This window comes from Heterodontus francisci, chromosome 1 (genome assembly GCF_036365525.1).
Source record: "Heterodontus francisci isolate sHetFra1 chromosome 1, sHetFra1.hap1, whole genome shotgun sequence".
Classification (NCBI taxonomy): domain Eukaryota; kingdom Metazoa; phylum Chordata; class Chondrichthyes; order Heterodontiformes; family Heterodontidae; genus Heterodontus; species Heterodontus francisci.
Window position 1 is genome coordinate 3,552,619 of NC_090371.1, and position 27,040 is coordinate 3,579,658.

General features: G+C 48.7%; 1 protein-coding gene across 3 annotated transcripts in view; it reads right to left on the bottom strand.

The window, feature by feature from the left end:
* Positions 1–27,040, bottom strand: part of LOC137365475 (dynactin subunit 1-like) — a 336,296-nt gene that overhangs the window by 204,996 nt on the left and 104,260 nt on the right. For all 3 annotated transcript variants that reach the window (XM_068028030.1, XM_068027981.1, XM_068027938.1), the window contains exon 4: positions 7,353–7,384. In XM_068028030.1, the coding sequence (XP_067884131.1) occupies positions 7,353–7,384 (32 nt within the window). The remainder of the gene's footprint in view (positions 1–7,352; positions 7,385–27,040) is intronic.

The window sequence follows — 27,040 nt, forward strand, 5'->3', positions numbered from 1 at the left end:
CCACAGGTGCTGCAGACAAAATTGGTTGTTGGGGCTGTTGCACAGTTGGCTCTCTCCTTGCACTTCTGTCTTTTTTCCTGCCAACTGCTAAGTCTCTTCGACTCGCCACTCTTTAGCCCCACCTTTATGGCTGCCCGCCAACTCTGGCGATCACTGGCAACTGACTCCCATGACTTGTGATCAATGTCACAGGGCTTCCTGTCGCGTTTGCAGACGTCTTTAAAGTGGAGACATGGACGGCCAGTGGGTCTGATGCCAGTGACGAGCTCGCTGTACAATGTGTCCTTGGGGATCCTGCCATCTTTCATGCGGCTCACATGGTCAAGCCATCTCAAGCGCCGCTGGCTCAGTAGTGTGTGTAAGCTGGGGATATTGGCCGCCTCGAGGACTTCTGTGTTGGAGATACGGTCCTGCCACCTGATGCCAAGGATTCTCCGGAGGCAGCGAAGATGGAATGAGTTGAGACGCTGCTCTTGGCTGACATACATTGTCCAGGTCTCGCTGCCGTAGAGCAAGATACTGAGGACACAGGCTTGATACACTCGGACTTTTGTGTTCCGTGTCAGTGCGCCATTTTCCCACACCCTCTTGGCCAGTCTGGTCATAGCAGTGGAAGCCTTTCCTATGCGCTTGTTGATTTCTGCATCGAAAGACAGGTTACTGGTGATAGTTGAGCCTAGGTAGGTGAATTCTTGAACCACTTCCAGAGCGTGGTTGCCGATATTGATGGATGGAGCATTTCTGACGTCCTGTCCCATGATGTTCGTTTTCTTGAGGCTGATGGTTAGGCCATATTCGTTGCAGACAGCCGCAAACCTGTCGATGAGACTCTGCAGACACTCTTCAGTGTGAAATGTTAATGCAGCATCGTCAGCAAAGAGGAGTTCCCTGATGAGGACCTTCCGTACTTTGGTCTTCGCTTTTAGACGGGCAAGGTTGAACAAACTGCCCCCTGATATTGTGTGGAGGAAAATTCCTTCTTGTGAAGACTTGAACGCATGTGAGAGCAGCAGGGAGAAGATCCCAAACAGTGTAGGTGCGAGAACACAGCCCTGTTTCACGCCACTCAGGATAGGAAAGGGGTCTGATGAGGAGCCGCTATGATGAATTGTGCCTTTTATATTGTCATGGAATGAGGTGATGATACTTAGTAGCTTTGGTGTACATCTGATCTTTGCTAGTAGTCTGAAGACAAGGTCAAAAGCTTTGGTGAGATCTATGAAAGCAATGTAGAAGGGTGTCTGTTGTTCACGGCATTTCTCCTGTAGCTGGCGAAGGGAGAACAGCATGTCATTGGTGGATCTCTCTGCTCAAAAGCCACACCGTGCCTCAGGGTAGACATGCTCAGCCAGCTTCTGGAGTCTGTTTAAAATGACTCGAGCGAAGACTTTCCCCACTATGCTGAGCAGGGAGATTCCACGGTAGTTGTTGCAGTCACTGCGGTTAGTGACCATAATATTTCCAACAGAATTTTACATTCTGTTTGAAAGTGAGGTAGTTCAATCTGAAGCCAGGCTGTTAAATTTGAACAAAGGAAATCATGAAGCTATGAGGGGCAAATTGGCTGAGGTGGATTGGGAAAATACATTAAAAGGTATGATAGTACATAGACAATGGATAGTCTTTAAAGAATTATAACATAGTTTACACCAACTGTTCATTCCTTCAAGGCACAAAAACCCCAAAAGTAAAGGCAGTAAAACCGTGGAAAACAAAAGAAAGTTAAGGATTATACAAGATTAAAAGAAAAGGCCTATAAAGTTGCTGGAAATAGTAGTAAAGCTGAGGATTGAGAGAGAGGATTTTAGAATACAGCAAAGGGTGACCAAGAAACTGATCAAGGGGAGAATCGAATATGAATGTAAACTAGCAAAAAACAAAAACAGATTGTAAAAGCTTCTATAGATACATAAAAAGGAAATGTTTGGCTAAGACAAATGTGGATCCATTACAGGCAGAGTCAGGAGAATTTATAATGGGGAATAAAGAAATGGCAGAGAAGCTAAATGATTACTTTGTGTCTGTCTTCACTGAGGTGGCTATGGAGATAGTGAATGCATTGGTGATCATCTTCCAAAATTCTATAGATTCTGGAGCGGTTCCTGCAGATTGGAAGGTTGCAAATGTCAGCCCACTATTTAAGAAGGGAAGAAGGAAGGGAGAGAGAAAACAGGGAATTACAGACCTGTTAGCGTTACATCAGCCGTTGGGAAAATGCTGGAATCTATTCTAAAGGATGTGATAAATGGACACTTGGATAATAATGATCTGATTGGGCATAGTCAACATGGATTTATGAATGGGAAATCATGTTTGATGAACTTTTTTTGACGAGTTTTTTTGAGGATGTTACTAACAGAATTGATAAAGGGGAGTTGGTGGATGTGGTATACTTGGATTTTCAGAAGCCTTTTGATAAAGTCCCCCACAGGAAGTTGATTAGCAAAATTAAAGCACATGGAATAGGAGGTAAGAGACTGGCATGGATTAAGGATTGGTTAAGAGGCAGAAAACAGAGAATAGGAATAAATGGGTCATTCTCATATTGGCAGGCTGTGACTCGTGGGGTACCACAGGGATCAGTGCTTGTGCCCCAGCTGTTCATAGTATATATCAATGATTTGGATGTGGGGACAAAATGTAACGTTTGCAAGTTGGTGGATGGCACAAAAATAGGTGGGAATGTGTGTTGTGAGGAAGATGCAAAGCGGCTTCACGGGGCTTTGGACAGACTTATTGAATAGGCAATAATGTGGCAGATGGAATATAATTGGAAAAATGTGAGGTTATCCACTTTGGTTGGAGGAATAGATGTGCAGAGTATTTCTTAAATGGTAAGAGATTAGAAAGTGTAGATGTACAAAGGGACCTGGGTGTCCTTGTCAATAAGTAACTGAAAGCTAACATGCAGATGCGCATGCAATTAAGAAGGCTAATGGTATGTTAGCCATTATCGCAAGAGGATTTGAGTACAGGAGTAGTGAAGTCTTGCTTCAATTGTCTAGAACCTTGGTTAGACAGCACCTGGAGTACTGTGTGCAGTTTTGGTCACCTTAACTTCAGAAGGATATTATTGCCATAGAGGGAGTGCAACAAAGGTTCACCAGACTTGTTCCTGGGATGGCGGGACTGTCCTATGAAGAGAGATTGGGGAAAGTGGGCTTGTATTCTCTAGAGTTTCATAGAATGAGAGGTGATCTCATTGAAACCTACAAAATATTTAAAGGGATAGACAGGGTAGATGCATCTCAGATGTTTCCCCTGGTTCAGGAGTCTAGAACCAGGGGACACAATTTCAAAGTAAGGGGGAAGCCACTTAGGACAGAGATGAGGAGAAATTTCTTTACTCAGAGGGTTGTGAATCTTTGGAATTCTCTACCTCAGAGGCTGTGGAAGCTCAGTTTAAAGCGGAGATTGACAAATTTCTAAACACCAACGACATTAAGGGATATGGGGATAATGTGGGAAAAAGGCATTGAAGTGGATGATCGGCCATGATCATATTGAATGGCAGAGCAGGCTCGATGGGCTGAATGGCCTACTCCTGCTCCTGTGTTCCCAGTGGATCCTCCATTGCTTGATGTTCCCACTGGATCCCCCACTGCTCGACATTCCCAACAGGTCCCCAATGCTCGACATTCCCAATGGATCCCACACTGCTCGACATCCCCGATAGATTCCCCCACTGCTCGACGTTCCTAGTGGATCCCCCACTGCTCAACGTAATTACTGGAGCCCCAGCTCGATGTTTCCATGCAAATGTCAAACAGGACAAGACGGACAGTGTGACCAAGATATCCATTCGCCCCAGGGACAGCACACGCACATGGTGACAGATATCTATCCGCCCCAGCAGCTGACCCAAGGAACAATGGGGAATGGAGGGCAGCAACAGGTCACACTGACAGTACACAAAGGATATTCAGTTTAAAATGGGAGGTGATGCAGTAATGAGCATGCCCAGGAACGTGCGCATGCGATAGCAGCTGAACCACAGACAGATACAAAAATAAACATGCACCACCTTTTTGGGCTTTGCTCCTCGCTGCATGAATCAAAGTTTAAAGGTTAAAATAAAAGCTGAAAAGCCGAAATAAAAACAGAAAGTGCTGGAAATACTCAGCAGGTGGGGGAGAGAACCGGGAGCGGGGGGGTGGACTGGGAGCGAGGGGGGGGGAACAGGAGCAATAGCTAGAGTGGGGACCCAGGATGGGGAGTGAGAGGGAGAACGGGGACCAGGACGGGGAGAGAGTGGGAGAACGGGGACCAGGACGGGGAGCAAGAGGGAGAACAGGGACCAGGATGGGGAGTGAGAGGGAGAACGGGGACCAGGACGGGGAGAGTGGGAGAACGGGGACCAGGACGGGGAGCAAGAGGGAGAACAGGGACCAGGACGGGGAGCGAGGGGGAGAACAGGGACCAGGACGGGGAGAGAGTGGGAGAACGGGGACCAGGACGGGGAGCAAGAGGGAGAACAGGGACCAGGACGGGGAGCAAGAGGGAGAACAGGGACCAGGACGGGGAGAGAGTGGAAGAACGGGGACCAGGACGGGGAGCAAGAGGGAGAACAGGGACCAGGACGGGGAGCGAGGGGGAGAACAGGGACCAGGACGGGGAGAGAGTGGGAGAACGTGGACCAGGACGGGGAGAGAGTGGGAGAACGGGGACCAGGACGGGGAGAGAGTGGGAGAACGGGGACCAGGACGGGGAGCGAGAGGGAGAACAGGGACCAGGACGGGGAGCGAGGGGGAGAACAGGGACCAGGACGGGGAGCGAGGGGGAGAACAGGGACCAGGACGGGGAGAGAGTGGGAGAGCGGGGACCAGGACGGGGAGAGAGTGGGAGAGCGGGGACCAGGACGGGGAGCGAGAGGGAGAACAGGGACCAGGACGGGGAGCGAGAGGGAGAACAGGGACCAGGACGGGGAGAGAGTGGAAGAACAGGGACCAGGACGGGGAGAGAGTGGAAGAACGGGGACCAGGACGGGGAGCGAGAGGGAGAACAGGGACCAGGACGGGGAGAGAGTGGAAGAACGGGGACCAGAACGGGGACCAGGACGGGGAGCGAGAGGGAGAACAGGGACCAGGACGGGGAGCGAGGGGGAGAACAGGGACCAGGACGGGGAGAGAGTGGGAGAGCGAGGACCAGGACGGGGAGCGAGAGGGAGAACAGGGACCAGGACGGGGAGCGAGAGGGAGAACAGGGACCAGGACGGGGAGCGAGAGGGAGAACAGAGACCAGGACGGGGAGCGAGAGGGAGAACAGGGACCAGGACGGGGAGAGAGTGGAAGAATGGGGACCAGGACGGGGAGCGAGAGGGAGAACAGGGACCAGGACGGGGAGCGAGGGGGAGAACAGGGACCAGGATGGGGAGTGAGGGGGAGAACGGGGACCAGGACGGGGAGAGAGTGGGAGAGCGGGGACCAGGACGGAGAGCGAGAGGGAGAGCGGGGACCAGGACGGGGAGCGAGAGGGAGAACAGGGACCAGGACGGGGAGAGAGTGGAAGAATGGGGACCAGGACGGGGAGAGAGTGGAAGAACGGGGACCAGGACGGGGAGCGAGGGGGAGAACAGGGACCAGGACGGGGAGAGAGTGGAAGAATGGGGACCAGGACGGGGAGAGAGTGGGAGAGCGAGGACCAGGACGGGGAGAGAGTGGGAGAACAGGGACCAGGACGGGGAGCGAGGGGGAGAACAGGGACCAGGACGGGGAGCGAGAGGGAGAACAGGGACCAGGACGGGGAGCGAGAGGGAGAACAGGGACCAGGACGGGGAGCGAGAGGGAGAACAGGGACCAGGACGGGGAGCGAGAGGGAGAACAGGGACCAGGACGGGGAGCGAGAGGGAGAACAGGGACCAGGACGGGGAGCGAGAGGGAGAACAGGGACCAGGACGGGGAGCGAGAGGGAGAACAGGGACCAGGACGGGGAGCGAGAGGGAGAACAGGGACCAGGACGGGGAGCGAGAGGGAGAACAGGGACCAGGACGGGGAGCGAGAGGGAGAACAGGGACCAGGACGGGGAGAGAGTGGAAGAACGGGGACCAGAACGGGGACCAGGACGGGGAGCGAGAGGGAGAACAGGGACCAGGACGGGGAGCGAGGGGGAGAACAGGGACCAGGATGGGGAGCGAGGGGGAGAACAGGGACCAGGACGGGGAGAGAGTGGGAGAGCGAGGACCAGGACGGGGAGCGAGAGGGAGAACAGGGACCAGGACGGGGAGAGAGTGGGAGAGCGAGGACCAGGACGGGGAGCGAGAGGGAGAACAGGGACCAGGACGGGGAGCGAGGGGGAGAACAGGGACCAGGACGGGGAGAGAGTGGGAGAGCGAGGACCAGGACGGGGAGCGAGAGGGAGAACAGGGACCAGGACGGGGAGAGAGTGGGAGAGCGAGGACCAGGACGGGGAGCGAGAGGGAGAACAGGGACCAGGTCGGGGAGCGAGGGGGAGAACAGGGACCAGGACGGGGAGAGAGTGGGAGAGCGGGGACCAGGACGGGGAGCGAGGGGGAGAACAGGGACCAGGACGGGGAGCGAGGGGGAGAACAGGGACCAGGACGGGGAGCGAGGGGGAGAACAGGGACCAGGACGGGGAGCGAGGGGGAGAACAGGGACCAGGACGGGGAGAGAGTGGAAGAACGGGGACCAGGACGGGGAGAGAGTGGAAGGACGGGGAGAGAGTGGAAGAACGGGGACCAGGACGGGGAGCGAGGGGGAGAACGGGGACCAGGACGGGGAGCGAGGGGGAGAACAGGGACCAGGACGGGGAGAGAGTGGAAGAATGGGGACCAGGACGGGGAGCAAGGGGGAGAACAGGGACCAGGACGGGGAGAGAGTGGGAGAGCGGGGACCAGGACGGGGAGCGAGAGGGAGAACAGGGACCAGGACGGGGAGCGAGAGGGAGAACAGGGACCAGGGGCGAGAACGGGGACGGTGTGCGAGAATGAGAGCATGAACCGGGAGCCGGAGAGGATGTGAAATGAGTGAAACTGAGTCACTGCATCTTCAGGGCTGACATACAGTGCAAAAGCAAGAGTGTTTGGGCCCAGGGCCTTTAAGTACAGGTAAACAACATTCCAATGAATAAATGGACTGGAATTACAGGCCACAAGATGTGCTATTACCATAAATAACCAGCAGGGCTCTGTGTCACAGCTATACACATGGAGTCCCTTCCATGTAGGGCAGTCATTGCTTCTCAGCAGTTTGTGCAGCTAGGTAGAGAGCGTGTCACTATAGTAATGTGGTAGCTGTATTTGAGGCAATGACGCTGTATAAGAGTTAAGTATTGACTTACAGGGCAGTAATTCCTCACTGTACAACTTCTGTCTAAGTTGACTGTATGTTACTCACCAGCTTGCTGCTTTTTGGAGTCTCAGTTATCTCTGTAAAATATAAATAAAAGTCAGTAACCAAGCGTGATCTACACCTAGTTAAGGACAAGAGTCAACCATGAGACCCAGTAATTGTCCACAACAGTTCAAACTGTTCTTTGTTACTTCAGCAGAGATGCTAATTTTAAGCTGCTACACCAGTCTGTTGTGCTCATGACCAGCACTAGATTCTACCACCTATCCATGTTGTTTCTCCCAAAGGGGATCACTCGACACTTACCCACATTACATTGTGAAATGGGCAGACACGTCGTAGATACAAACGGTCTCTGGTCTCCTGAAGTTTCCTACTTTAATACTCACTGCGATGCCAAGTTTTGTATCATCCACAAACTTTGAAATTGTACTCCCTATACGCACATCCAGGTAATTTATAGTGATCACAATTCCGTAAGCTTTAAAATACTCATGGACAAAGACGAGAGTGGTCCCAAAGGAAGAGTGCTAAATTGGGGGAAGGCCAACTATACCAAAATTCGGCAGGATCTGGGGAATGTAGATTGGGAGCAGCTGTTTGAAGGTAAATCCACATTTGATATGTGGGAGGCTTTTAAAGAGAGGTTGATTAGCGTGCAGGAGAGACATGTTCCTGTGAAAATGAGGGATAGAAATGGCAAGATTAGGGAACCATGGATGACAGGTGAAATTGTGAGACTAGCTAAAAGGAAAAAGGAAGCATACATAAGGTCTAGGCGGCTGAAGAAAGACGAAGCTTTGGAAGAATATCGGGAATGTAGGACCAATCTGAAACGAGGAATTAAGAGGGCTAAAAGAGGTCATGAAATATCTTTAGCAAACAGGGTTAAGGAAAATCCCAAAGCCTTTTATTCATATATAAGGAGAAAGAGGGTAACTAGAGAAAGGATTGGCCCACTCAAGGACAAAGGAGGAAAGTTATGCGTGGAGTCAGAGAAAATGGGTGAGATTCTAAACGAGTACTTTGCATCGGTATTCACCGAGGAGAGGGACATGACGGATGTTGAGGTTAGGGACAGATGTTTGATTACTCTCGGTCAAGTCGGCATAAGGAGGGAGGAAGTGTTGGGTATTCTAAAAGGCATTAAGGTGGACAAGTCCCCAGGTCCGGATGGGATCTATCCCAGGTTACTGTGGGAAGCGAGAGAGGAAATAGCTGGGGCCTTAACAGATATCTTTGCAGCATCCTTGAACACGGGTGAGGTCCCGGAGGACTGGAGAATTGCTAATGTTGTCCCCTTGTTTAAGGAGGGTAGCAGGGATAATCCAGGTAATTATAGACCGGTGAGCCTGACGTCAGTGGTAGGGAAGCTGCTGGAGAAGATACTGAGGGATAGGATCTATTCCCATTTGGAAGAAAATGGGCTTATCAGTGATAGGCAACATGGTTTTGTGCAGGGAAGGTCATGTCTTACCTTTGAGGAAGTGACAAAGTTGATTGATGAGGGAAGGGCTGTAGATGTCATATACATGGACTTCAGTAAGGCGTTTGATAAGGTTCCCCATGGTAGGCTGATGGAGAAAGTGAAGTCGCATGGGGTCCAGGGTGTACTAGCTAGATGGATAAAGAACTGGCTGGGCAACAGGAGACAGAGAGTAGCAGTGGAAGGGAGTTTCTCAAAATGGAGACGTGTGACCAGTGGTGTTCCACAGGGATCCGTGCTGGGACCACTGTTGTTTGTGATATACATAAATGATTTGGAGGAAAGTATAGGTGGTCTGATTAGCAAGTTTGCAGACGACACTAAGATTGGTGGAGTAGCAGATAGTGAAGGGGACTGTCAGAGAATACAGCAGAATATAGATAGATTGGAGAGTTGGGCAGAGAAATGGCAGATGGAGTTCAATCAGGGCAAATGCGAGGTGATGTATTTTGGAAGATCCAATTCAAGACAGTAAATGGAAAAGTCCTGGGGAAAATTGATGTACAGAGAGATTTGGGTGTTCAGGTCCATTGTTCCCTGAAGGTGGCAACGCAGGTAAATAGAGTGGTCAAGAAGGCATACGGCATGCTTTCCTTCATCGGACGGGGTATTGAGTACAAGAGTTGGCAAGTCATGTTACAGTTGTATAGGACTTTGGTTCGGCCACATTTGGAATACTGCGCGCAGTTCTGGTCGCCACATTACCAAAAGGATGTGGATGCTTTGGAGAGGGTGCAGAGGAGGTTCACCAGGATGTTGCCTGGTATGGAGGGCGCTAGCTATGAAGAGAGGTTGAGTAGATTAGGATTATTTTCATTAGAAAGGCGGAGGTTGAGGGGGGACCTGATTGAGGTGTACAAAATCATGAGAGGTATAGACAGGGTGGATAGCAAGAAGCTTTTTCCCAGAGTGGGGGATGCAATTACTAGGGGTCACGAGTTCAAAGTGCGAGGGGAAAAGTTTAGCGGGGATATGCGTGGAAAGTTCTTTACGCAGAGGGTGGTGGGTGCCTGGAACGCGTTGCCAGCGGAGGTGGTAGACGCGGGCACGATAGCATCTTTTAAGATGTATCTAGACAGATACATGAATGGGCAGGAAGTAAAGAGATACAGACCCTAAGAAAATAGGCGTCATGTTTAGATAGAGGATCTGGATCGGCGCAGGCTTGGAGGGCCGAAGGGCCTGTTCCTGTGCTGTAATTTTCTTTGTTCTTTGTTCTATGTACAACAGGAAAAGCCATGCTCCCAATACCAACCCCTGGGAGATCCCATTATATACTTCTCTCCAGTCAGAAAAACATCCATTCATCACTACTCTCTACCCTCTCTCCGTTAGCCAATTATGTACCCAAGTTACCGTTCCTTTAATACCACGCACTTCATTGTCCTCAATGACTGAGCCTCCACAAACCTCTGGGGTAGAGAATTCCAAAGATCTACCACCCTCCGAGTGAAGAGATTCCTCCTCATCCCAGTTGTAAATGGCCTGTCCCTTTATTCTAAAACTGTGTTCCCTGGTTCTAGACTCTCCAGCCAGGCGAAACATCCTTCCTGCATCTACCCTGTCGAGCCCTGTAAGAATTTTGTGTATGTCTGAATGAGATCACCTCTCATTCTTCTAAACTCCAGAGAATACAGGGTCAGACTCCTCAATCTCTCCTCATAGGACAATCCCACCATCCCAAGAATTAGTTTGGTGAACCTTTGTTGCACTCCCTCTATGGCAAACATATCCTTCCTTAGGTAAGGAGACCAAAACTGTACACAATACTCCAGGTCTCACCAAAGCTCTATACAATTGCAGCAAGGCATCTTCACTCCTGTACTCAAAGCCTATTGTGATGAAGGCCAACATCCCATTTGCCTTCTTAATTGCTTGCTGCACCTGCATGTTCGCTTTCACTGAGTTATTGACAAGGACACTCAGGTCTCTTTGGACATATGAAAGGTCACAGACCTGAAACGCTAACTCTGCTTCTCTCTCCAAAGATAGTGCCAGACCTGCTGAGTTTTTCCAGCACGTTCTGTTTTTATTTCAGATTTCCAGCATCTTCAGTATTTTCCTTTTATTTTGGAAATATTACATTTGTTCCCCACAAAGTGAGGGCCATACAGAGTGGAGACTTCACCTGAGTGAGTTAGTCAGAGCGTGAAGGTGGGAATTTAGTTCTTATGGGAATTTGGTGTAGAGGGAGAAAGAGGAATTGCAGGGGGAGTTGAGGGAGTTAGGTAGTAAGTTAAAAAACAGGATCTCTCGGGATTACTCCCTGTGCCACGTGCCAGTGAGGCTAGAAATAGGAAGATAGTGCAGCTAAACATGTGGCTGAGCAGCTGGTGTAGAAGGGAGGGTTTCAGATATCTGGACCATGGGCTCTCTTCAGGGACAGATGGGACCTGTACAAGAAGGACGGGTTGCATCTAAACTGGAAGGGCACTAATATCCTGGCTGCGAGGTTTGCTAGCGTCACTCGGGAGGGTTTAAACTAGTGTGGCAGGGAGGTGGGAACCAGAGCAGTCGGACAGCAAGTGAAATAAATGAGGAGGACATAGTAAATAAGGCCAGTAGGACTAAGAGGAAGAGCAGGCAGGGAGATGTTGCGGAGCACAGCGGGACTGCTGGTCTGAAGTGCAGTTGTTTCAATGCGAGAAGTATAACAGGTAAAGCAGATGAACTTAGAGCTTGGATTAGTACTTGGAAATATGATGTTGTTGCTATTACAGAGACTTGGTTGAGGGAAGGGCAGGATTGGCAGCTAAATGTTCCAGGCTTTAGAAGCTTCAGGCAGGATAGAGGGGGATGTAAAAGGGGTGGGGGAGTTGCATTACTGATTAAGGAGAATATCACAGCTGTACTGCGGGAGGACACCTCGGAGGGGTCGTGCAGCAAGGCAATATGGGTGGAGCTCAGGAATAGGAAAGGTGCAGTCACGATGTTGGGGGTTTACTACAGGCCTCCCAACAGCCAGCAGGAGGTCGAGGAGCAGATATGTAGACAGATTTTGGAAAGATGTAAAGGCAACAGGGTTGTGGTGGTGGGTGATTTTAACTTCCCCTATATTGACTGGGACTCACTTAGTGCTAGGGGCTTGGATGGGGCAGAATTTGTGAGGAGCATCCAGGAGGGCTTCTTGAAACAGTATGTAGATAGTCCAACTAGGGATGGGGACATTCTGGACCTGGTATTGGGGAATGAGCCCGGCCAGGTGGTCGAAGTTTCAGTGGGGGAGCATTTCGGGAACAGTGACCATAATTCCATAAGTTTTAAGGTACTTGTGGGTAAGGATAAGAGTAGTCCTCTGGTGAAGGTGCTAAATTGGGGGAAGGCTAATTATAACAATATTAGGCAGGAAATGAAGAATTTAGATTGGGGGCGGCTGTTTGAGGGTAAATCAACATCTGACATGTGGGAGTCTTTCAATCGTCAGCTGATTAGAATCCAGGACCAGCATGTTCCTGTGAGGAAGAAAGACAAGTTTGGCAAGAAAAAGAGCTAATTAATAATCTTGTTGTAAAGGTGCCTTTAGAAAAGAGTGACAATGATATGATTGAATTTTACATTAACTTTGAAAGTGATGTAGTTCAATCAGAAACTAGGGTGTTAAATCTAAACAAAGGCATGAGGGGCAAATTGGCTACTGGGGATTGGAAAACTATGTTAAAGGATATGATGGTCGACAGGCAATGGCTCACATTTAAAGAACTAATACATAGTTTACAACAAAAATACATTCCATTAATGCACAAAAAAGCTATGTAAAAGTTTCTATAAGTGTATAAAAAAGAAAAGATTACTAAAAACAAATGTGGGTCCATTACAAGCAGAGTCAGGAGAATTTACAATGGGGAATAAGGAATTGGCAGAGAAACTAAACAAATACTTTGGGTCTGCCTTCATGGAGCAAAATACTAAAAACCTCTCAGAAATAACAGAGAATCAAGGATCTAGTGTAAACAAAGAACTGCAAGATATTAGAAAATGAGAAAAAAAATGTACAGTAGCACTCGAGAAATTAATGGGGCTTAAAGTTGGTAAATCCGTGGTCCTGATGATGTACATCCCAGAGTGTTGAAAGAGGTGGCTGTAGAGATAGTGGATGCACTGGTGTTCATCTTTCAAAATTCTATAGACTCTGGAATGGTTCCTGCAGATTGGATAGAGGCAATTGTAACCCCACTATTTAATAAAGGAGGGAGAGAGAAAACAGGGATCCACAGACCTGTTAACCTGACATCAGTTGTAGGGAAAATGTTAGAATCTATAATAAAGGATGCGATAACAGGACACTGAGAAAACAATGCAGAATCAACCTGGATTTCTGAGAGGGAAATCATATTGAACAAACCTGTTGAAGTGTTTCTGAGGATGTACCTAGCAGAACACATAATGGGGAACTGGTGGATGTGATATCTTTAGATTTTCAGGTCCCACACAACAGGTTCGTAAACAAAGTTAGAGCACATGGGATTTGGGGGAATATACTGGCATGGATTGAGAATTGGTTAACCAACAGAAAACAGTAGGAATAAATGGTTCACTTTCAGCTTGGCAGGCAATGACGAGTGGAGTACCACAAGGATCAATGCTTGGGCCACAGTTATTCATAGAAACTAGGAGCAGGAGTAGGCCATTTGGCCCTTCGAGCCTGCTCCACCATTCATTATGATCATGGCTGATCATCCAACTCAGTAAACTGTTCCTGCTTTCCCCCCATATCCTTTGATCCCTTTCACCCCAAGAGCTATATCTAACTCCTTCTTGAAAACATATAATGTTTTGGCCTCAACTGCTTCCTGTGGTAGCGAATTCCACAGGCTCACCACTCTCTGGGTGAAGAAATTTCTCCTTATCTCAGTCCTGAATGGTTTACCCCATATCCTTAGACTATGACCCCTGGTTCTGGACTCCCCCACCATCAGGAACATCCTTCCTGCATCTACCCTGTCAAGTCCTGTTAGAATTTTTTAGATTTCTATGAGATTCCCCCTCACTCTTCTGAACTCCAGCGAATATAATCCTAACCGACTCAATCTCTCCTCATACGTCAGTCCCACCATCCCAGGTATCAGTCTGGTAAACCTTCACTGCACTCCCTCTATAGCAAGAACATCCTTCCTCAGATAAGGAGACCAAAACTGCACACGATATTCCAGGTGTGGCCTCACCAAGGCCCTGGATAATTGCAGCAAGACATCTCTGCTCCTATACTCGAATCCTCTCGCTATGAAGGCCAACATACCATTTGCCTTTTTTACCACCTATTGCACCTGCATGCTTACCTTCAGCGACTGGTGCACAAGAACACCCAGGTCTTGTTGCATATTCCCCTCTCTCAGTTTTTAGCCGTTCAGATAATAATCTGCCTTCCTGTTTTTGCTACCAAAGTGGATAACCTCACATTTATCCACATTATACTGCATCTGCCATGCATTAGCCCACTCACTCAACTTGTCCAAATCACCCTGAAGCCTCTCTGCATCCTCCTCACAATTCACCCTCCCACCAGTATTGTGTCATCTGCAAATCTGGAGATATTACATTTAGTTCCCTCATCTAAATCATGAATATATATTGTGAATAGCTGGGGTCCTAGTACTGACCCCTGCGGTATTCCACTAGTCACTGCCTGCCATTCGGAAAAAGACCCGTTCATTCCTACTCTTGTTTTCTGTCTGCCAACCAATTTTCTATCCATCGCAATACACTACACCAATCCCATGCACTTTAATTTTACACGCTAATCTCTTATGTGGGATTTGTCGAAAGTCTTCTCAAAGTCCAAATAAAGCACTGGTGCCCCCTCATCAACTCTACTAGTTACATCCTTGAAGAATTCTAGTAGATTTGTCAAGCATTCGTAAATCTCTGTTGACTCTGTCCGATTCTACCACTGTTCTCCAAGTGCTCTGCTATGGACACAAGAATTTTCCCCACTACCGACATCAGGCTGACTGGTCTATAATTCCCTGCTTTCCCTCTACCTCCCTTTTTAAATAGTGGGGTTACATTAGCTACCCTCTAATCTGTAGAAACTGTTCCAGAGTCTATAGCATCTTGGAAGATGACCATCAATGCATCCACTATTTCTAGGGCCATTTCCTTTCAATTTCCCCAACACCATTTCTCTACTGATTTCTTTCAGTTCCCCTCTCTCGCTAAGCCCTGTGTTCCCCAACATTTCTGGTATGATATTTGTGTCCTCCTTTGTGAAGACAGAACCAAAGTATGCATTTAGTTGGTCAGCCATTTCTTTATTCCCCTTAATAAATTCCCCTGTTTCTGACTGTAAGGGACCTACATTTGTCTTCACCAATCTTTTTCTCTTCACATACCTACAGAAACTTTTACAGTCAGTTTTTATGTTCCCCGCAAGCTCGTACTCTATTTTCCTCTTCTTAATCAATCCCTTGGTCCTCCTTTGCTGAATTTTAAACTGCTCCCAATCCTCAGGTCTGTTGTTTTTTCTGGTGAATTTGTATGCCTCTTCTTTGGATCTAATGCTATCTCTAATTTCCCTTGTAAGCCATGGCTTGGCTACCTTTCCCGTTTTCCTTTTGCGCCAGACAGGAATAAACAACTGTTGCAGTTCATCCATGCGCTGTTTGAATGTTTACCATTGCCTTTCCACCGTCATCCCTTTAAGTAACATTTCCCAATCCATCATAGCCAACTTGCGCCTCATACCTTCGTAGTTTCCTTTATTAAGATTCAGGACCCAGGGGAAGTCAGTAGATGAGCAGTGGCAGACTTTTAAACAGATATTTCATAACACTCAGCAAACATTTATTCCAGTCAGAAGGAAGGACTCGAAGAGAACGATGAACCACCCGTGGATAACAAAGGAAGTTAAGGAGAATATCAAATCAAAAACAAAGGTGTACAATGCGGTGAAAACGAGTGGTCGGCCAGAGGATTGGGAATTTTTTAGAAACCAGCAGTGGATGACTAAAAAACTAATAAAGAGGGAGAAAATTGAATATGAGAGTAAATTGACAAGAAATATAAAAACAAACAGTAAGAGCTTCTTTGGGTATATAAAAAGGAAGAGAGTGGCTAAAGTAAGTGTGGGACCCTCAGAGGATGAGACTGGGAAATTAATAACAGGGAACAGGGAAATGGCAGATAACTTAAACCAATATTTTGCATCGGTTTTCACGGTGGAGGACACTATAAACATCCCAACAATAATAGATGAACAAGGTGTAAATGGGAGGAAGGAACTTGCAACAGTCTCTATCACGAGGGAAAAGGTGCTGGACAAACTGATGGGACTAAAGGCAGACAAGTTGCCAGGGCCTGATGGCCTGCATCCATGTGTTTTAAAAGTGGCTGCAGAGATCGTGGAGGCATTGGTCATAATATACCAAAACTCACTGGATTCCGGAAGGTTACCAGCGAATTGGAAAACCGCTAATGTGACACCCCTATTCAAGAAAGGAGGGAGACAGAAAGCAGGAAACCTACAGACCAGTCAGCTTAACATCAGTCATTGGGAAAATGCTAGAGTCCATTATTAAGGAAGAAATAGCAGGACATTTAGAAAAACATAAAGCAATCAAACAGAGTCAACATGGTTTTATGAAAGGGAAATCATGTTTGACAAATTTATTAGCGTTCTTTGAGGATATAACAGGTAGATGTAGTGTATTTGGATTTTCAGAAGGCGTTTGATAAGGTGCCACATAAAAGGTTATTGCACAAAATAAGAGCTCAGGGTATTGGGGTTAATGTGTTGGCATGGATTGAGGACTGGCTAACACACAGAAAGCAGAGAGTCAGGATCAATGGGTCTTTTTCAGGTTGGAAAGCCATAACCAGTGGGGTCTAACAAGGTTCAGTCCTAGGGCCTCAACTATTTACTATCTATATTAATGACTTGGAGAAAGGGACAGAGTGTAGTGTATCCAAATTTGCTGATGATACAAAAATAGGTGGGAAGGCATATTGTGATGAGGACACAAAGAATCTGCAATGGGATATAGATAGGTTAAGTGAGTGAGCAAAAACTTGGCAGATGGAGTTTAATGTGGGAAAGTGTGAGACCATCCACTTTGGTAGGAAGAATAAAAAGGCAGATGATTATTTAAATGGAGAAAGACTACAAAATACTGCAGTACAGAGGGATCTGGGTGTTCTTGTACATGAAACACAAAAGGTTAGCATGCAGGTGCAGCAATTAATTAGGAAGGCAAATGGAATTTTGGCCTTTTTTGCGAGGGGGTTAGAGTTTAAAAATAGGGAAGTCCTGTTACAACTGTACAGGGTGTTGGTGAGGTCACACCTGGAGTGCTGTGTACAGTTTTGGTCCCCGTATTTAAGGAATGATATACTAGCATTGGAGGCAGTTCAGAAAAGGTTCACTAGACTGATTCCTGAGATGAAGGGGTTGTCTTATCAAGAATGGCTAAACAGGTTAGGCCTTTATTCATTGGAGTTTAGAAGAATGAGAGGTGATCTTATAGAAACATAAGATTTTAAGGGGGCTTGACAGGGTAGATGTTGAGAAGATGTTTCCACGAATGGGGGGGAAACTCGAACTAGGGGACATAGTTACAGAATAAGGGGTCACACATTTAAAACTGAGATGCGAGGGAATTTCTTCTCTCAGAGGGTGGTGAATTCTGGAATTCTTTGACTCAGAGAGTTGTGGAAGCTAGATCACTAAATGCATTTAACAGGAGGTAAGTAGATTTTTGAAATCTTGGGGAGTCGAGGGTTAGGTGGAGCAGGCCCGAAAAAGAAGTTGAGGCCTGGGACAGATCAGCCATGATCTTATTGAATGGTGGGGCAGGCTTGAGGGGCTGAATGGCCTACTCCTGCTCCTATTTCTTACGTTCTTATGTTAGAGTCATAGAGAGATACAGCACTAAAACAGGCCCTTCGGCCCACGAAGTCTGTGCTGACCAACAACCACCCATTTATACTAATCCTCCATTAATCCCATATTCCCTACCACACCCCCATCATTCTCCTACCACCTACCTACACTAGGGGCAATTTACAATGGCCAATTTACCTATCAACCTGCACGTCTTTGGCTGTGGGAGGAAACCAGAGCACCCGGCGGAAACCCACGCGGTCACAGAGAGAACTTGCAAATTCCGCACAGGCAGTACCCAGAACCGAACCCGGGTCGCTGGAGCTGTGAGGCTGCGGTGCTAACCACTGCGCCACTGTGTTCTAGTCTCAGAATCAACTACGTCACTCTCCATCTTGATGAAGAATTCTATCATATTATAGTCGCTCATCCCCAAGGAGTCTTGCACAACTAGATTGTCAATTATTCCTCTCTCATTACACAATACTCAGTCTAGGATGGCCTGTTCTCTAGTTGAATTGAATCCAATTTTACAGATAACACAAAACTCGGATGAAGTGTGGGTTGTGAGGAGGATGCAAAGATGTTCAAGGGGATTTGGAGAGGCTAAGCGGGTGAGCACAAATTTGGCAGATGGAATACACTGTGGAGAAATGTGAGGTTATCCATTTTGGTCGGAGAACAGAAACCGAGTTTTTCTTAAATGGTAAAAGGCTGGGAAGTGTTGACCTTCAAAGGAACTTGAGTGTCCTTGTTCATGAGTCACTGAAAACTAACACGCAGGTACTACAAGCAATTAAGAAGGAAAATCAGTGTGGTGCAAAAACAAGAAATGCTGGATTCACTCAGCAGGTCTGGCAGCATCTGTGGAAAGAGAAGCAGAGTTAACGTTTCGGGTCAGTGACCCTTCTTCGGAACTGACAAATATTAGAAAAGTCACAGATTCTGTGACTTTTCTAATATTTGTCAGTTCCGAAGAAGGGTCACTGACCCGAAACGTTAACTCTGCTTCTCTTTCCACAGATGCTGCCAGACCTGCTGAGTGAATCCAGCATTTCTTGTTTTTGTTTCAGATTTCCAGCATCTGCAGTATTTTGCTTTTATAATCAGTGTGGTGGTCTTGATTACAAGAGTATTTGAGTATAGGAGTATTGTAATTATGGTGACACCAGGCCTGGAGTATTGTGTGCAGTTCTGGTCTGCTCATCTAAGGATGTACTTGTCATAGAGGGAGTGCAACGAAGATTCACCAAACTAATTCTGGGATGGAGGGATTGTCCTATGAGGAAAGATTAAATAGACTGGGCCTTTATTCTCTGGAGTTTAGAAGAATGAGAGGTGATCTCATTCAAATATAGAAAATTCTTACAGGACGCGACAGGGTAGATGCAGGAAGGATGTTTCCCCTGGCTGGAGAGCCCAGAACCGGGGACACAGTCTCAGAATAAAGGGGCAGGTCATTTAGGACGGAGGAATTTCTTCATTCAGAGGGTGGTGAATCTTTGGAATTCTCTGCCCCAGAGGGCTGTGGAGGCTCAGTCGTTGAGTATGTTCAAGACTGAGATCGATAGATTTCTACATATTAAAAACATCATGGGATAGGGAGATAGTGCAGGAAAATGGCGTGGAAGATTAGCCATGATCCCACTGAATGACAGAGCAAGCTCGAAGGATTGAATGGCCTCCTCCTGCTCCTATTTCTTATGTTCTTATCATCCAAATCATTGATATAGCTTGTGAAAAGCTGAAGCCCAAGCACAGATCCTTGTGGAACCCCATTATTCACAGCCTGCCAACCTGACAATGACCCGTTTATTCCTACTCTCTCTTTTCTGTCCATTAACCAATTCTCAATCCATGCCAGTATATTACCTCCAATCCCATGTGCTCTAATTTTATTAACCTCTTTCGTGGGACCTTATCGGAAGCTTCTGAAAATTCAAATACACCACATCCACTACTTCCCCCTTATCTATTCTGCTAGTCACATCCTCAAACTTCAACAGGTTTGTTAAACATGATTTCCCTTTCATCATTATCTCTTTCTCCGTCATCCAAAGAGTCCTGATTTTGGTTCCCTTAACTTTCGCCCTTGTTGGAATGTTCCTAGCCTGTACCAGAAGCATCTCTCCCTTAAAAATAACCCATTATTCTGATACAACTCTTTGTGTCAATCGTTGATTCCTGGCTAGATCCCTTCACATCACATTGAAATTAGCCCTCTTCCAATCTAGTCACTCTACCTGATATCATTCCTTGCTTTTCTGCATTACTAGTCTAAACCTTATGATACAATGATCACTCTTCCCCAAGTGCTCCCCACAGACACTTGGTCCACTTGACCTACCTCATTTCCCAGCACCAGATCCAGTAATGCCTCCTTTCTTGTTGGGCTGAGAACATACTGATCAAGGAAGTTCGCCTGAACACATTTTAGAAATTCATCCCCCTCCTTACCCTTTACTCTAACATTATCCCAACCGATATTTGGGTAATTAAAGTCCCCCAATATCACCACTCTATAGTTCTTGCACATCTCTCTGATTTCCCTGCAGATTTGCTCCTCTCTCTATTTGGAGACCTATAGAATACCCCCAGTAGTGTCATCATCACCCTTTTTGCTTCGCATCTCTAACCAAATGGATTCGGTCTTTGCCAACACTACAATGTCTTCCCGAATCACTACTGCCAACCCCACCTCCCTTTATTCCTTCTCTCTTTTCTGAACACTTTATATCCTTGCATATTAAGCGCCCAGTCTTCACCATTTTTAAGCCACGTTTCCATTATTGCCACTACATCAGATTCCCATACTATTATTTCTGTTTGTAGCTCAGTGACCTTTGTGCATTTACACACATGCATTGTAATCCTGTCTTTGCATTCCTCGTAGTCCTTCTCAGTCTGCTTCCATCCAATATGGAACTACTCCCTTCTCTAGTACTGTCTAACACACTCTCATTATACACCTTATTCCTCTTTTCTACTTCGATATGCTGGCGTCCATCCCCCTGCCAATTTAGTTTAAACCCAACACAACCACACTAGTGAATCTCCCCACGTGGACATTGGTCCCAGTTGTGTTGAGGTGCAACCCAACCCTTTTGAATAGGTGCCCCCTGCCCCAGAACTGGTTCCATTGCGCCAAGAATCTGAAGCTCTCCCTCCAGCACCATGCTTCAAGCCACGCATTGACCCTCTCTAACTTCCTATTTCTGCTCTCGCGAGCATGTGGCACTGGGAGCAATCCAGAAATTACTACCTCCAAGATCCTACTCTTTAACTTCCTCCTTAGCTCCTGAAAATCAGGTCTTAGGACTCAATGGCCCTTGCCATTGCTATATTGGAGGCACCAATGTGTAACACAACTCTGGCTCACTCCCTCCCTCTGCAGAATATCCTGCACCCTCTCAGTGATATCCTTTACCCTGGCACCAGGGAGGCAACATGATAGCGGTTACAGAAATGCCTATCTGTTCCCATGACTATGGAATCACCTATGACAACTGCATTTCTACTCTTTGCTGCTCTTTCCTGTACAGTCGCATGTCCGTTGGTGCCATGGTCAGAACTGCATTCTTTCAAAGAATCATGACTCCCAGCAGTCTCCAAAGCTGAGAAATGATTGGAGAGCCGCACACACCCAGAAGACTCCGGCATTTCCTGTCTCTTTCTACTTTTCCAGATGGGCACCCATCTACTACCCTGAACTCTCACTGCTTGTGGGGTGAACACCTCCTGGAACGTGCAGCCCAAGAAACTCTCATCCACCCTGATGCTCCGCAGTGATTTCAAATGCCCCTCATACTCGGAAATCCTGAGCTCAAGCTGAAGCAGCTGGAGACACATCCGACACACACAGTCGCCCAAGACACATGAAGTGTCCTGAAGTTCCCACATGGCGCAGGAATTGCAACTAATAATTCACAACAGCCCATCCATGATCTAAACAAAACAAAGTTCCCTATTCTCTTTTTAAATAATCTATTTAGTACCTGTATCAATTTTAATACCTCTAGTCCAACTCAACAATAAAGAGAACACTTACTGATACACACCCCCGACTGAATATTTTTAATTTCCTCGGTCCTAATTTGAACCAATACCCTCCCCACTGGTCTCTCTCTCTCTCTCTGTCGGTGCTCTGTTAAACACCCCACTGGTCTCTCTCTCACTCTGTCGGTGCTCTGTTAAACACCCCACTGGTCTCTCTCTCTCTCTCTCTCTGTCGGATATCTGTTAAACTCTCCAATGGTCTCTCTCTCTGTCGGTGCTCTGTTAAACTCTCCACTGGTCTCTCTCTCTCTCTCTGTCGGTGCTCTGTTAAACACCCCACTGGTGTCTCTCTCTCTCTGTCGGTGCTTTGTTGAACACCCCACTGGTCTCTCTCTCTCTCTCTCTCTGTCGGTGCTCTGTTAAACACCCCACTGGTCTCTCTCTCTCTCTCTGTCGGTGCTCCGTTAAACTCTCCACTGGTCTCTCTCTCTCTCTGTTGGTGCTTTGTTAAACACCCCACTGGTCTCTCTCTCTGTCGGTGCTTTGTTAAACACCCCACTGGTCTCTCTCTCTCTCTCTCTGTCGATGCTCTGTTAAACACCCCGCTGGTGTCTCTCTCTCTCTCGGTGCTCTGTTAAACACCCCGCTGGTCTCTCTCTCTCTCTCGGTGCTCTGTTAAACACCCCACTGGTCTCTCTCTCTGTCGGTGCTCTGTTAAACACCCCGCTGGTCTCTCTCTCTCTCTGTTGGTGCTCTGTTAAACACCCCGCTGGTCTCTCTCTCTCTCTGTCTCTCCGTCGGTGTTCTGGTAAACACCCCACTGGTCTCTCTCTCTCTGCTTTGTTAAACACCCCGCTGATCTTGCTCTCTCTCTGTCGGTGCTCTGTTAAACACCCCACTGGTCTCTCTCTCTCTCTCTCGCGGTGCTCTGTTAAACACCCCACTGGTCTCTATCGCTCTCTCTCTCTGTCAGTGCTCTGTTTAACACCCCACTGGTCTCTATCTCTCTCTGTCGGTGCTTTGTTAAACAACCCACTGGTCTCTCTCTCTCTATCTGTCGGTGCTCTGTTAAACTCCCCACTGGTCTAGCTTTCTCTCTCTGTCGCTGCTCTGTTAAACTCCTCGCTGGTCTCGCTCTCCCTGTCGCTGCTCTGTTAAACTCCTCGCTGGTCTCGCTCTCCCTGTCGCTGCTCTGTTAAGCTTCGCGCTGGTCTCGCTCTCTCTCTCGCTGCTCTGTTAAACTCCTCGCTGGTCTCGCTTTCCCTGTCGCTGCTCTGTTAAACTTCGCGCTGGTCTCGCTATCTCTGTCGCTGCTCTGTTAAACACCCCACTGGTCTCGCTCTCTCTGTCGCTGCTCTGTTCAAGTCCTCGCTGGTCTCGCTCTCTCTGTCGCTGCTCTGTTAAACTCCTCGCTGGTCTTTCTCTGCCGCTGCTCTGTTAAACTCCTTGCTGGTCTCGCTCTCTCTGTCGCTGCTCTGTTAAACTCCTCGCAGGCCTCGCTCTCTCTGTCGCTGCTCTGTTAAACTCCTCGCGAGTCTTTCTCTGTCGCTGCTCTGTTAAACTCCTCGCTGGTCTCGCTCTCTCTGTCGCTGCTCTGTTAAACACCTCGCTGGTCTCGCTTTCCCTGTCGCTGCTCTGTTAAACTTCACGCTGGTCTCGCTCTCTCTGTCGCTGCTCTGTTAAACTACTCGCTGGTCTCGCTCTCTCTGTCGCTGCTCTGTTAAACTACTCGCTGGTCTCGCTCTCTCTGTCGATGCTCTGTTAAACTCCTCGCTGGTCTTTCTCTGTCGCTGCTCTGTGAAACTCCTCGCTGGTCTCGCTCTCTCTGTCGCTGCTCTGTTAAACTCCTCACTGGTCTCGCTCTCCCTGTCGCTGCTCTGTTAAACTCCTCGCTGGTCTTTCTCTGTCGCTGCTCTGTTGAACTCCTCGCTGGTCTCGCTCTCTGTCGCTGCTCTGTTAAACTCCTCGCTGGTCTCGCTCTCCCTGTCGCTGCTCTGTTAAACTCCTCGCAGGTCTCGCTCTTTCTGTCGCTGCTCTGTTAAACTCCTCGCTGGTCTCGCTCTCTTTGTCAGTGCTCTGTTAAACTCCTCACTGGTCTCGCTCTCTCTGTCGCTGCTCTTTTAAACTCCTCGCAGGTCTCGCTGTCTCTGTCGCTGCTCTGTTAAACTCCTCGCTGGTCTCGCTCTCTCTGTCGCTGCTCTGTTAAACTCCCCGCTGGTCACGGTCTCCCTGTCGCTGCTCTGTTAAACTCCTCGCTGGTCTCGCTATCTCTGTCGCTGCTCTGTTAAACTCCTCGCTGGTCTCGGTCTCTCTGTCGCTGCTCTGTTAAACTCCTCGCTGGTCTCGGTCTCTCTGTCGCTGCTCTGTTAAACTCCTCGCTGGTCTCGCTATCTCTGTCGCTGCTCTGTTAAACTCCTCGCTAGTCTTTCTCTGTCGATGCTCTGTTAAACTCCTCGCTGGTCTTTCTCTGTCGCTGCTCTGTTAAACTCCTCGCTGGTCTCGCTCTCTCTGTCGCTGCTCTGTTAAACTCCTCACAGGTCTCGCTCTCTCTGTCGCTGCTCTGTTAAACTCCTCGCTGGTCTCGCTCTCCCTGTCGCTGCTCTGTTAAACCCCTCGCTAGTCTTTCTCTGTCGCTGCTCTGTTGAACTCCTCGCTGGTCTCGCTCTCTGTCGCTGCTCTGTTAAACTCCTCGCTGGTCTCGCTCTCCCTGTCGCTGCTCTGTTAAACTCCTCGCTGGTCTCGCTCTCCCTGTCGCTGCTCTGTTAAACTCCTTGCTGGTCTCGCTCTCTGTCGCTGCTCTGTTAAACTCCTCGCTGGTCTCGCTCTCTCTGTCGCTGCTCTGTTAAACTCCTTGCTGGTCTCGCTCTCTGTCGCTGCTCTGTTAAACTCCTCGCTGGTCTCGCTCTCTCTGTCGCTGCTCTGTTAAACTCCTCGCTGGTCTCGCTCTCTCTGTCGCTGCTCTGTTAAACTTCACGCTGGTGTCGCTCTCCCTGTCGCTGCTCTGTTAAACTCAACGCTGGTCTCGCTCTCCCTGTCGCTGCTCTGTTAAACTCCTCGCTGGTCTCGCTCTCCCTGTCGCTGCTCTGTTAAACTCCTCGCTGGTCTCGCTCTCTCTGTCGCTGCTCTGTTAAACCCCTTGCTGGTCTCGCTCTCCCTGTCGCTGCTCTGTTAAACTCCTCGCTGGTCTCGCTCTCCCTGTCGCTGCTCTGTTAAACTCCTCGCTGGTCTTTCTCTGTCGCTGCTCTGTTGAACTCCTCGCTGGTGTCGCTCTCTTTGTCAGTGCTCTGTTAAACTCCTCGCAGGTCTCGCTCTCTCTGTCGCTAATCTGTTAAACTCCTCGCTGGTCTCGCTCTCACTGCTCTGTTAAACTTCGCGCCGTTCTCGCTCTCCCTGTCGCTGCTCTGTTAAACTCCTCGCAGGTCTCGCTCTCTCTGTCGATGCTCTGTTAAACTCCTCGCTGGTCTCGCTCTCTCTGTCGCTGCTCTGTTAAACTCCTCGCTGGTCTCGCTCTTCCTGTCGCTGCTCTGTTAAACTCCTCGCAGGTCTCGCTCTCTCTGTCGCTGCTCTGTTAAACTCCTCGCAGGTCTCGCTCTCTCTGTCGCTGCTCTGTTAAACTCCTCGCTAGTCTTTCTCTGTCGCTGCTCTGTTAAACTCCTCGCTGGTCTCGCTCGCCCTGTCGCTGCTCTGTTAAACTCCTCGCTGGTCTCGCTCTTCCTGTCGCTGCTCTGTTAAACTCCTCGCAGGTCTCGCTCTCTCTGTCGCTGCTCTGTTAAACTCCTCGCAGGTCTCGCTCTCTCTGTCGCTGCTCTGTTAAACTCCTCGCTAGTCTTTCTCTGTCGCTGCTCTGTTAAACTCCTCGCTGGTCTCGCTCGCCCTGTCGCTACTCTGTTAAACTCCTCGCTGGTCTCGCTCTCCCTGTCGCTGCTCTGTTAAACTCCTCGCTGGTCTAGCTTTCTCTCTCTGTCGCTGCTCTGTTAAACTCCTCGCTGGTCTCGCTCTCCCTGTCGCTGCTCTGTTAAACTCCTCGCTGGTCTCGCTCTCTTTGTCAGTGCTCTGTTCAACTCCTCGCTGGTCTCGCTCTCCCTGTCGCTGCTCTGTTAAGCTTCGCGCTGGTCTCGCTCTCTCTGTCGCTGCTCTGTTAAACTCCTCGCTGGTCTCGCTTTCCCTGTCGCTGCTCTGTTAAACTCCTTGCTGGTCTCGCTCTCTCTGTCGCTGCTCTGTTAAACTCCTCGCAGGCCTCGCTCTCTCTGTTGCTGCTCTGTTAAACTCCTCGCGAGTCTTTCTCTGTCGCTGCTCTGTTAAACTCCTCGCTGGTCTCGCTCTCTCTGTCGCTGCTCTGTTAAACACCTCGCTGGTCTCGCTTTCCCTGTCGCTGCTCTGTTAAACTTCACGCTGGTCTCGCTCTCTCTGTCGCTGCTCTGTTAAACTACTCGCTGGTCTCGCTCTCTCTGTCGCTGCTCTGTTAAACTCCTCGCTGGTCTCGCTCTCTCTGTCGCTGCTCTGTGAAACTCCTCGCTGGTCTTTCTCTGTCGCTGCTCTGTGAAACTCCTCGCTGGTCTCGCTCTCTCTGTCGCTGCTCTGTTAAACTCCTCACTGGTCTCGCTCTCCCTGTCGCTGCTCTGTTAAACTCCTCGCTGGTCTTTCTCTGTCGCTGCTCTGTTGAACTCCTCGCTGGTCTCGCTCTCTGTCGCTGCTCTGTTAAACTCCTCGCTGGTCTCGCTCTCCCTGTCGCTGCTCTGTTAAACTCCTCGCAGGTCTCGCTCTTTCTGTCGCTGCTCTGTTAAACTCCTCGCTGGTCTCGCTCTCTTTGTCAGTGCTCTGTTAAACTCCTCACTGGTCTCGCTCTCTCTGTCGCTGCTCTTTTAAACTCCTCGCAGGTCTCGCTGTCTCTGTCGCTGCTCTGTTAAACTCCTCGCTGGTCTCGCTCTCTCTGTCGCTGCTCTGTTAAACTCCCCGCTGGTCACGGTCTCCCTGTCGCTGCTCTGTTAAACTCCTCGCTGGTCTCGCTATCTCTGTCGCTGCTCTGTTAAACTCCTCGCTGGTCTCGGTCTCTCTGTCGCTGCTCTGTTAAACTCCTCGCTGGTCTCGGTCTCTCTGTCGCTGCTCTGTTAAACTCCTCGCTGGTCTCGCTATCTCTGTCGCTGCTCTGTTAAACTCCTCGCTAGTCTTTCTCTGTCGATGCTCTGTTAAACTCCTCGCTGGTCTTTCTCTGTCGCTGCTCTGTTAAACTCCTCGCTGGTCTCGCTCTCTCTGTCGCTGCTCTGTTAAACTCCTCACAGGTCTCGCTCTCTCTGTCGCTGCTCTGTTAAACTCCTCGCTGGTCTCGCTCTCCCTGTCGCTGCTCTGTTAAACCCCTCGCTAGTCTTTCTCTGTTGAACTCCTCGCTGGTCTCGCTCTCTGTCGCTGCTCTGTTAAACTCCTCGCTGGTCTCGCTCT